The sequence below is a fragment of the Stegodyphus dumicola genome, chromosome 5 (genome assembly GCF_044657685.1).
Source record: "Stegodyphus dumicola isolate Sdum_Otavi_A_Nest chromosome 5, ASM4465768v1".
NCBI lineage: Eukaryota > Metazoa > Arthropoda > Arachnida > Araneae > Eresidae > Stegodyphus > Stegodyphus dumicola.
In genome coordinates this window covers 21,748,522-21,760,673 of record NC_140772.1, presented here as the reverse complement: position 1 = coordinate 21,760,673, position 12,152 = coordinate 21,748,522, and the positions used below count along the sequence as shown (strand labels likewise).

Genomic DNA, 12,152 nt, shown 5'->3' with positions numbered 1-12,152 from the left:
CTTAGAATCAGTAAAGATAATTTTAGTCTAGCTTATACTGTCCATTATACATTAAATGTGCATGCGTAAAGCATACAAAAAAAAGTTTGTGGCTTTGGGGTCCGATAATGGACATCCAGATGACAAAGATCATCATAGATCATTCCGGATAATGGACATCCAGGTTACGGACTTAGTACTGTATATATAGTACGTGCATATTAAAACATGTCAAAATAATTAAGGCAATATATCAAAAGAAAACAAATTCAGGTATGAAATACCAGGAGAGTTTTTACATTAGAATAAAGAAAATAATTTGTTCTCATAGTAGTTTTGGGAAATTTGTGCTTTCTTAGCGAAAATTCTGGCCACTCAGAGGGTTAAGTAAAGTTGGCACTGCATGCAGATAGTTTGGTTAGGTTAAATTTACTTGCTAAGTAAAATGACTGATGAAAAATTTGGCCATTGGCTGGATAAGACTGAAAAGTCTTATCGAGTTGAAACTGTTTTGGGTACTTTTCCATTTTCCCGGTGCAAACGATAAAGTTGCCAATAATGGTACAACTGATGGCAAATGGAATATTTTATGCCTCATTTTCAAAACAAGTCACAGCCATTTCTTACCAGATTGATTGTTTCTTTCAATACCGGCATACAATTACATAGAATATTTACAAAGATAATTAAATTTTATGCCCTAAGACCATTTGCGGTATTAATTACTACAAATAGTCTTAGGGCATAAAATTGCAGTATAAATTACCATGAATGGTTAGGAAGCAATCATACCGCTCACCCGAAGGCGAAAATATAGAAAAGGCAAAATCAAGGGTTAAATTCATCAATTCTAATGAGAGTGCACAAGCGAAGTAAAGCAATGCGGTTTTAAATAATTCCTTTGTAAACTATTTGTATGAACTGAAATAATTCTTGCATTTAAACTTATATTTCAAATTAAGATTTAACCCGTTTAGTACCGGCGTGTCATATGTGCATCAGCAGCGAACATTACCTCACGGCCGGGTGTGTCATATTTGAATCGCCATTTAATTCACTCCATGGTCGGGCATACCACATTTGACTTTTTAGATAGAACATTTAATTAGTATTTTTTGTTGTCACTAGATGTAGCTGTATATCTGTTATGGGGAAATTTATCGAAAGTTAAGTACGTGTACCTACATTCCTATGCAATTTTTTTTTATTTTTGGTATTTTGTTTCGCAATGAGAGGGAGATTCGTGGGTGGGTGTTGAGCAATGTAATGTCTCTTTAAATGTGTCATTTGTTATAAACAAATGCACATGTTCTCGATGCTTTGCAGTACTTTTTATTATTATTTTTGCAATATAGATATCTGAACGTAGAAGAATATACACAAATGCTAATTCGTTAGTGTTGAGTAAGGTGATGGCTCTTACTGGGTCATTTCATATAAACAAATGAACATGTTCTCGATGCTCTGGAATACTTTTTAATTTAATTTATTTTATTTCTTTTTATTTTTTTATCCCCTTATAGTGAAGTAGATGTTCTATCATTAGAGACTTTTTTATTACTCTTAGATTTTTCCAGCATTGAGACGAATATTTTGTATAGCTTAGCGAAAAAAAAATTTTTTTTTTTTTTAATGGCAAAACGAAAGCACTATCTGACCGTAAAAGATGCACAAATGCTAAATGAGTCAAATTTGCTGATATTCTATTCCTATAAAATTTGCAACGATGGACTTTGTGTACACCCATGTTTCAAAGAATATCACACACTGTCTCTTTTTTGAAATGTTGCTTTCTTTTCGTTGTTTGCACATTGAATTTTTATGAAAGACAGTTTTAATATTTTTTAATTTTAATTATGTGTTGTGTTAAATAAAATCTGCGATTGTTTGCATATTTTTCCATATATTTAATTGTGGGATAAAGGAAAAATTATATTATTCTAGAATGAGTATTTTATAAAATTTCTAAGGAAAATATAACAATAAAGGTTTAAAATTAATTCTGACAACTACCTGAATGTTCTTCTCATAATATACCAAAATTTGGAACAATTGGATGAAAAATTTAATTTATATGAATTTTTTTCCAAAGTTAGGCTTAGCAGTGCGAATTGCCATCCCCATAAGATGACGTATCCAGTTAACGCGCCGTTCCAAGAAAACGCTTTGGTAACAGAGGTGCCCATCATGAATGGGTTAACTTGAAATTAATGTTGATAATTACTGAGAGAATTATATTTTTGTAGCGTAGTTTACATGAGATTAGATCACTTGAGGTCACGTGATACAAACTGGCAAATCAGGATGTTGAACCATGATAGCACAGCAAATTCTTAAATTAATGTCTTTTTACAAATTTATTGTCTTTATTTGTTGGCTTTTTACAAAAATATAAACCATGTTAAAATGTTTATGCCTTCAAAATAAAAAATTCTTAGAACTAACATTTGTTAACATTTTTTATGTATTATACTGTATGTTGTCGCCAACAAAGTCTGCTTGACGAGATCTGCGCCGGCGAAACGGAAAAGTACCCTGTTTTTCATACTGATCTATAGTAACTGAAGATTGATGACAAATGAGAACAAGTCAATTTTAGCTTAGCCTATCATTTTTTCCCTCCCACATTTGGTAAATGCACAAGTGACTTAATCTGCAGATGTGATGTCCAAAACACCAGTTTAGTTTTAAATGACTTAACAGACCCTATCATTAAAGCTATATGTTTATTCTCAATTATGTCTGTGAGAACCTTAAGTCCACCAACCAGCAAGTCTTAGTTTAGCAAAATTTTGATTTCTGATATAGAGATAATTTTTTTTATTCCTTTAATTAAATTTATGAATCTTGTAAGAACTTTGCCTTTACTGAGCTAGCGTACTTTAGTATACAGAACGAGATCATGATCTTTAGGGTTTTCTAATAAGAACTTGCAAAGGAGCTGCTTGAGTAAAATTTACTATTAATTTAACATTTTCATGATGTGTCCAAAATGCAATATTCTACCATATAAAGCTTCCTAGTAAATGATACAGTGATATGCCAAAGTCTGGAAATGATTTATCTTTCCTGTGAAAGAAATAAATCCACTAATACTACTATATAAGTATGAAATCCAGAATACATCCGGATTTCATACATCTGGAATGATCTTAAATCTGAACTTTAACCCTATGAGCATTACGGGTTAAGCCTTGAAATTTCATAGTTCCTCAAAATGTCATGAATAAGTGATATTTTCTTGATTTTAATTAAAAAAAAAGACTCTTTCATTTTGTACCTTGATTCCTTTTCTTCCAATATACATCCAAACTGAAATCAGATACATTAAAAGCTGGCAGAAATTTTCATGTATAATGAATGCGGAAGGCAACCTTCTGTACGGAATTTTCCAGCCTTAACGCTGAGAGGGTTAAGCAACTTTCTCTTTTTTAGAAATTTCTTTTGTATGTTTTAGCCATGTACATTTGACATTTTCTCAGAATAAAACATGTAGAGTGTCCCAATTCTTAATTTCACTTTGGCACTAAATAAAATACCTCCATACTGAAGAAACAAACATTTATTGGCATAAGTCTGTATGATCAATAATTTGGCTCTGTAGCCATCTTTCTGCTTGGCATACATCTTAAACTGAAATATTTTACATCGAAACATCGTTAATTTTACACCTACTCAATAATTTATATTCCTAATGAAAACCCATCGAATCATTATTTATTATAATATTTTGCTTTCATCATGGCATAACTATCAACACACACTCCAGCTTGAGAAATTACTAGTACAGTCAAAAGTCGTTAATCCGGACTCGTCGGGACTTCGGCGATTCCGGATTATAGATCATCAGTTTAAATCTGGTAAGATGGCATGCAGAAATTACAAAATTAAAAATATGAAACCATAATTTATGAAACAAAGAACAATTATGATCTAAAGGGTATCAAAATTTACAAAAAGAAAAAGCTTAATATTTATTTGTTTACTTTATTAAACATTTATTTCAATGTAAGTTGCTTCGTTTCATGTGATAACACTTTCTCTTTAATTCTATTAAACAGACATAATTTCTCGTTTAGTTACAAAGTTCCGCTGTTCAAGTCCTATAATTGCTGTGTTGAGAATATCGACTAATTTGTCAATGGAAATGTTTTCGTTTTCAATAACCTCTGGGTTACTTTCTTCACTATCGAAAGCGAATTATAATGACGAGGAACTTGATTTAAATCATATCAAAGACGGAGTACATAGACATGAAATACTATACTTAGTAAGGAATTATAAGCCAAATAAAATAAAAACATCTGCCCTGAAGATAAGGATAGTGCTGACAGATCAACTTCCAATCCGCGGCGTGAAATTGATAAACAGATTTCGAATTTCAGAACATACTTTCGCTTTGTAGATATAAATTACATATTAGTAAATATATATCGGAAATTCTATTTGACATAATCGAAAGTTCAAGCTTACTTTTATGAAATTGTTCTAAAAGTCTGCAAAAAATAATAAGCAGGATCCAATTCAAAGATTAAGGAGCAACGCAATGTGCAACATTAACTGAATCAGATAATTTTAGCTTAGCTTATACCTCCGTTACGCATTAAACGCGCATGTGCACAAACATATTCGCAGCCGTAAAGGTCTTACGCGCACTCTTAAACGCCTGTGTGCATGCGTGAACGCAACGCATGCGCAGAAAGTTTGTAGCTTTGAGGTCCGGATTATGGGTGTCCGAATTAACAACTTTTGACTGTATAGCGATGTCTAAACAACTTATTTTTTTAAATAATATTTGTAATATTAGAATTTAGGGAAGGCAGTAGGAGGCAAAATTTTTAGATAGAGAGGTACCTCCCAATTCCAAAATCGATATGTTACTGGCATGTTAATTCTTTTATTGATATTAAGATTTTTAATATAAACTAAAATATACACTATATATACACTAAAAATATAAGTATCTAACTAAGAATAAATATAGCATGATATTTAATGAAATACCCATTAGCTAAGAACCTCTCTTCTTTTTCAGCACCACAATATTTGCCACTGCATACAGTATACTAGTACAGGAAGTCACACAGAGTACAGTAGTACAGGGAGACATTTAAAAAAAATCCTGTATATTTAACTTTTTTTCATTTTTAACAAGTAACTGGGACAAAATGACAGACTGGCTGGGCCACCAGGACCACACCTTCAAAGTGGGACAACTCCAGTCAAACTAAGATGTCTGGTGATTTCATTTAAAATGATAAACACATAATTAAAAGTAAGTAGTGTTTTGAACAAATACATTTATATTTCTCTAGTTAAATTACTTGTATAAAAAAATGTTGCATAACATTTTATTCAAATTTAGGAAAAAAAATCCGTAGTCACACAGCAGCAGGCATATGTAAAACCATTGGCAGACACAATTACTCAAACTTTTTTTAAATGATTCAATCAAATATCTCTAACTTTCCAAGTTATCATAAGGTACCTTATCATAACTTGCCTTATCATAACTTTTCCAAGTTATGATAAGGCAGCTTAAGATCAATATTCCAATCCATAAAAATAAAATTTGGTTGATCTTTACAATATGGTAACTGGTAGTTTGGCGACATTTTGGAGGCGATAAAGGTTACTACCTGGGACTTTGGTAATAATGTGAGCAGTACTCAGTTCCGATTACGCATTATTTTGCGTGAGGGAAATGAGAGATCATGGGATATGTCATGTGATATTAATGCACGAATTACGGTTCTTTAATCGGAAAAGGAGGAAAATCGGGAAAAAATCTGGAAATTTTGTATTTAGCTTTATTCTGTGTTGTGTGAAACAGGGTTGGTTAATTTTTGGATCCCGTGGCCCTAACTAAAATGAATTCGAAATGGGTATTTAGGCATTGTGATAAAGAGAAGTTTGCTTTTTATTTAGCGGAGGAAGTATGGAGGAAAAATTCGCAGAAAAAATAATAATTTTATTGAATGAATTAGAAAAGTGTATCCGCCACGTAATCAAGATTCTGAAGAAGATTAGGTAAGTTAGTATTTTTAATTATTTGAGGATATTATTTTTATGCATTGTTCTAAATGTAAGGTGGAAAGGAATTTGGTATTATTGGGAAAATTGTTATTAGCAATGATTTAGTTTAAAGTAATTAGGATTGTAAGGTAATTTTTATTACTTTAATGTATGTGCTCATTTATATTTTAAGTAGTGTTTTTGAATTTAATTATATTTTAATGAAATGATAGTTATTTTGTGAATTTTATGTTTGTAGGAATTTGGTATACGTTTTAGTTGAAGTAAACGTGCATGGAAATAATTTAAATATCTGACACTAAGTATTTGTAATGGTAGCGGTATGAATTCGTTGGTGACGTTTATAATATAATAGATGATTTAGAGGTAAAAGTTTTTGAATATTTTATTTCTTTTATATGTGGAAATGTTCATATTTGGGAAGGGTAAATACGTTTTCGCGATCAGGTAATTTCACATATGTTCTTTTTACCGGGTTTAAAGATTGAGAAAATTGTCATGTATTTTCGTGAAATTTTTCTAATTTATGAGAAAAAAGCAGTGTACATGGATATAGAGAAGAGTGTGCGCAATGCCATTTTTGTGCAATTGTGGGATGTCTTTTTAAGTAAAAATAAGTCGACGTGTACATGGTTTAGTGATATTTTAATTAAATGATAGTTATTTTGTGAATTTTATGTTTGTAGGAATTTGGTATACGTTTAAGTTGAAGTAAATGTGCATGGAAATAATTTAAATATTTGATACTAAGTACAGTCAAAAGTCGTTAATTCGGACATTCGTAATCCGGAATGATCTATAATCCGGACCTCAGAGCTAAAATCTTTCTGCGCATGCGCAGCATTGACGCATGCGCATAGGCGTTTTACTCGTGTGCGCAAGACATTTACGACTGCGCATATGCATCTGCGCAAGTGCAGAATACGTTTTCGCGTGCGCGTTTAATGTATGACGGACGGTATAAGCTAAAATTATCTAATTATATATTTCAGTTAATGTTGATAATTGCGTTGTTCCTTAATCTTCAAATTGGATCCGGCTTATTATTTTTTGCAGACTGTAAGAGCAATTTTCTAAAAGTAAGCTTGAACTTTCGATTATGTCAAATAGAATTTCCGATGCTGGAGCTCCCAAAGGATCTAGAAAACGAAAGTATGTTTCGATGTCCATCAAACAAAAAACGAATTGCTACAAAAAATGAATAAAAGCATATCCTTTGTTTATCTAACCGTTCCGAAATTTGTTTATCAATTTCACGCTGCTTTGCGCGGGGGGGGGGGGGGGGCACGTCGCGGCGCGCAATGAACTGGAATTTGATCTGTCAACACTATCGTTATCTTCAGGGCAGATGTTTTTATTCTAGTCGGCTTATAATTCCTTACTAAATGTAGTATTTAATTTCGATGTACTCCGTCTTTGATATGATTTAAATCAAATTCCTCGTCATTATAAATATCACGAATACAAATCACATAGTTTTCTGGTTGCAATTTTCTAATTTCGGCTATGAGTAAGGTATGCTTTACGCATCCGCGCGTTAAAAGAAATGTTTAATAAAGTAAACAAATAAATATTAGGCTTCTTTTTTGGTAAATTTGGATACTCTTTAGATCATAATTGCTCATTATTTTATAAATTACGGTTTCATATTTTTAGTTTTATAATTTCTGCATGCCATCTTACCAGATTTAAACTGATGATCTATAATCTGGAAAAATCGATAATCCGGAATCGCCGAAGTCCCGACGAGTCCGGATTAAAGACTTTTGACTGTATTTGTAATGCTTGCGGTATGAATTCGTTGGTGACGTGTATATGTAATAGATGATTTAGAGGTAAAAGTTTTTGGATATTTTATTTATTTTATATGTGGAAATGTTCATATTTGTAAAGGGTAAATACTTTTTCGCGATCAGGTAATTTCATATATGTTCTTTTTACCGGGTTTAAAGATTGAGAAAATTGTCATGTATTTTCGTGAAATTTTTCTAATTTATGAGAAAAAAGCAGTGTACATGGATATAGTGAAGAGTGTGCGCAATGCCATTTTTGTGCAATCGTGGGATGTCTTTTTAAGTAAAAATAAGTCGACGTGTACATGGTTTAGTGATATTTTAATTAAATGATAGTTATTTTGTGAATTTTATGTTTGTAGGAATTTGATATACGTTTAAGTTGAAGTAAATGTGCATGGAAATAATTTAAATATTTGATACTAAGTATTTGTAATGCTTGCGGTATGAATTCGTTGGTGACGTGTATAATGTAATAGATGATTTAGAGGTAAAAGTTTTTAGATATTTTATTTATTTTATATGTGGAAATGTTCATATTTGTAAAGGGTAAATACTTTTTCGCGATCAGGTAATTTCACATATGTTCTTTTTACCGGGTTTAAAGATTGAGAAAATTGTCATGTATTTTCGTGAAATTTTTCTAATTTATGAGAAAAAAGCAGTGTACATGGATATAGTGAAGAGTGTGCGCAATGCCATTTTTGTGCAATTCTGGGATGTTTTTTTAAGTAAGAATAAGTCGGCGTGTTTATGTGTATGTGTTATTTTTCGGTCGGCGTGTTTATGTGTATGTGTGGTTTATGTGTATGTGTTATTTTGAAAAACGCGCAAGAAGTATGGTATTGTGCACTTTTTCCCAATTCTGCAGTGAATATTTGTCATGATTAAGCAGTTTTGTTTGATAAAATTTCTAGCATAAGTGTAATTTGGCTAGTAGATTGTTGGAAGAAGTGTTCAGTAGATAAAAAGAAAAGAAACATGTCTTTACTTCGTGAAGACAAAATGGCGGCGGGGAAAAAAAAATAGAGGGTTGCTGTAGGAGAGTTGGTTGCCAAATTTTCGCCAAAAAATCGCCAAGTTACCATAATGTAAAGATCAACCTAAAATTTTTGCTCACAATTATCGGAATTAAGCTTTTTAAACTTGCTATAGGTATTGTTTTCATACTGCTTTAATTCTTGACAAAATTTAAAAACAATGGAAAAATTAATTACATAGTACAAGAGATGAGCATCGTTATGCCACATACTATGAGTGAAATGTAGGAATATAAGAAAAGTACAGTATAGTAAAAATTTTACAAAATTGAGAGAGAAGCTACCCATTTTTACAGCTACATAAAAAATAGGATAGGAAACTTATTTTTTTAAGGCTCAATAGCTTCAAAGTATAATCTATCCACAGCACACAAACAATAAATATTGTTTGTGAATTGAATGTCACAAAAAATCGTTTACTTAATCACTAACGTTTTACAAATTTTTTTTACAAAATAATTAAATATTCCCATCACTTTCATCCAAAACAAGGACAATCCACAATTATCTTGAATGTGATCAGGAACTACTTTAGACAAGATAATTTCTGTCATTTATATAATCATTCAGATTATATATGCATTTATAATAAGACAAGCATTTTATTCTATGGACATTTACAGTGCTTCTTACAAGCTAAAATTGCAAACATTACCTTTGGCAGTTACAGTAACTAGATGTGAATTTTGATTGAGAATTAGTACCATTACATAATTTGTTTACTCTTTTATAATCAAAATATTAAAATCATACTCTTTTGCTTTAACCTGAATTAATTTTGATGTTCAGTATCAAGCAATAGTTATGTTTTCTAGCAATTATTAAAAAATTAATAAGAAACGATTTTATTACCTTTCTTAGTTCTACATTTCATCAAGGCAGTGTAACATTCTATCAGTAGAGATATTCAAGCTTACACAATCTGTTAAAAAACGGGTAAAAAAAAAATTTTAATCAGCAATAGCATCCCTCAGTATACTGATGAAATAAATCTATTTTTTAATACGTTTACAAGAACAAACCATATTTAAAATTCTTAATAGTAATAATGTTAATAAAACTTTAAAAAATCTTTTTAGCTACAATTAGATCTTTTTCACAATGAACATAAGTTACGAATTTTAACAGAAACAGACTGTCCGTTCAATAATTTCACGTTACACTGAATACTGCGATTATAAAAACAGTAGGTAAAGACATGTATTTCATTTGAAATTGCAGTAAATGTCACAAAATATAACTAATATGAGATATAAGTATTATATTTATTTGAAACGATTTTCACAGAAGTGTTTGCTCTCTAGTTAATTCGCAAAGAACGGATGGAAAAAAACCTGAACTTCATCAAAAATTGATCATTATTTACCTTTAAGTTTAATATTACATTTAGGTCGCATTCGAAGAATGATGAATGTTTCCTCCGTCGGTACACTAATATATCATTGTAATGAAAATACAGTGAGGATATATAAGCGAATTTGCTTTCTTTTAGCAAGCACAAACAGTCAAATTATTCATTCAAAGACGGTCTGTTACGTAGGCTTGACAATGTACGAACTGTATCATGTCGTCTACAACAGCTATACGTGACGTCATACGTAAAGCTGTGATTTTCATCTTCAAAGTAGACATTGATTGATTGATCTCAATGTTTTTTTTTTTACTTTTCTGTCTACTGTCTTTTAAATTTAAATGAGTTTAAAGGTCTGTTTATTACGCCAGATAATCAGAATTTTTCAAAATAATTACAACTTCTCTTTTAAAATAGAAACAAATATAAATTATTCTTACAAAATTTGATTTAAAAAACAAATTCATTTCCTTAAATAAAAATGAATATCCCTCTAGAAAAATCTAAGAAAAAATTCCCTGTCTTTTGTTTTAATCCTTTGTAATGTTTTCTTCATTATATAATGTATATTTCTAGTGGGCCAAAGATTATTTCCTAAAGACGTTCTTAAAGATGAAGACTAAAATTAATTTTAAGACAGAAAAGAACAATTTTCTATAAAATGAAAAAGAAGAATTCCATAAAATATTTTATAATAGTTAGCTATATTTTATGGAATTTGTTGTTTTATCTGCGCATCACTCAAATTTTACGTTTAAGAGATTTATAAAAGATTTCTTCTGTAAGCCAGTGATTGTTTCTCTGACAGCTGAAAATTTCGAGAAAGATAGTTCTAATAACTGATAACACTCACTCAAGAATTTTTTAAAACATTATTTAGCAACTTTTTTTTTTTTTTTTTTTTAATTAAGAAAGCCACATTCTGGTGGTATTTTTACTTTTAGTACAAGCAAAGCAGCTGTAACACGAGTATCATATCTCATTAATTTTTCAAGAATCAATGCAAACATATAAAAAATTTCCGTCAATCAATCAAAATAAAGAGATTAAAACATCAGTCATTATATGTGATTAAAAATGTTTCACACATTTTGCGAACATATGTCTGTTATTAAAATTATCTGACAAAGTGAGTTAGATTTCGTTCTTTAAACAATGTCAGAAGAAGTTTATTATCTAACATCTGTTTCCTTTGCTCCAAGTTACTTTTTTAAAAGCTAAATCTAGAAATTCCCTGATTAGACAATCCGTGCTATCGCTTGCGATCTTTGCTCCCTGGTGGTAAGAACTTTCATTGTTGTAGTTAGATAGATAAATAGCATCTTGTGATCTATAGGGAGTAGCTTTGTTTATTTTGTTTTGTTTTTGGCAAAGAAAGTTTCAACCAATCTGAGGTGATGGTAATGTGAAAGTTCGTGTTTTGAAAGCAGTTGCAATCATGTGATTTAGTTTAGATTAATCACGTAAAAAAATTTTTAATGTGATTTGTCGTTATCAGAGTGCATTTAGCGTTATTTTAAAAGCCAAGTTTCTAATTTTTATTACTTCTAACTTTTGTCTAGGTCGTCCTATATGAAAATATGGTATGCTGTTAAATTATTTTAACGAAAAGTATTATTTTCTTATTTACGTCATTTATTAATGATTTTTTATTCGCCAAATTTAATTTCTTGATCGTATTATTGTTCTAGGCCTTTACATTGCAATGCCTCGCTGTCTTTTTGATTTCGTTTTTTACAATCAACTTTGCTCATCCGGATGAAGTAAAGACCTTACCCGGTCTCAAATACTCTATAAATTTTAAGCATTATTCTGGATATCTGAATGCTACTAATGGAAAATTTCTTCATTATTGGTAAACTGTTTTTTAAATCTATATCTGTGCGAGCTCTTTCCAGATATTTGTAACTTACGTATTAATAAATTAAGCAGTTTTTTTTTTAAGTTTTATTT

General features: G+C 30.6%; 2 protein-coding genes across 4 annotated transcripts in view; one reads left to right on the top strand and one right to left on the bottom strand.

The window, feature by feature from the left end:
* LOC118183596 (segment polarity protein dishevelled homolog DVL-3-like) overlaps window positions 1–10,432 on the bottom strand; it is a 66,194-nt gene extending 55,762 nt beyond the window's left edge. For both annotated transcript variants that reach the window (XM_085816498.1, XM_085816499.1), the window contains exons 1-2: window positions 10,215–10,432; window positions 9,701–9,770 (exon numbers count right to left, since the gene is read on the bottom strand). The gene's annotated coding sequence lies outside the window, so the exon portion shown is untranslated. The remainder of the gene's footprint in view (window positions 1–9,700; window positions 9,771–10,214) is intronic.
* Window positions 10,433–11,564: 1,132 nt separating this feature from the next.
* LOC118195456 (lysosomal protective protein-like) overlaps window positions 11,565–12,152 on the top strand; it is a 55,030-nt gene continuing 54,442 nt past the window's right edge. Inside the window, exons 1-2 of one of the 2 annotated variants that reach the window (XM_035366784.2) lie at window positions 11,565–11,782; window positions 11,891–12,054. In XM_035366784.2, the coding sequence (XP_035222675.1) occupies window positions 11,780–11,782; window positions 11,891–12,054 (167 nt within the window). In that variant the 5' untranslated portion in view covers window positions 11,565–11,779. The remainder of the gene's footprint in view (window positions 11,783–11,890; window positions 12,055–12,152) is intronic. The other variant, XM_085816500.1, reaches the window with a different exon arrangement.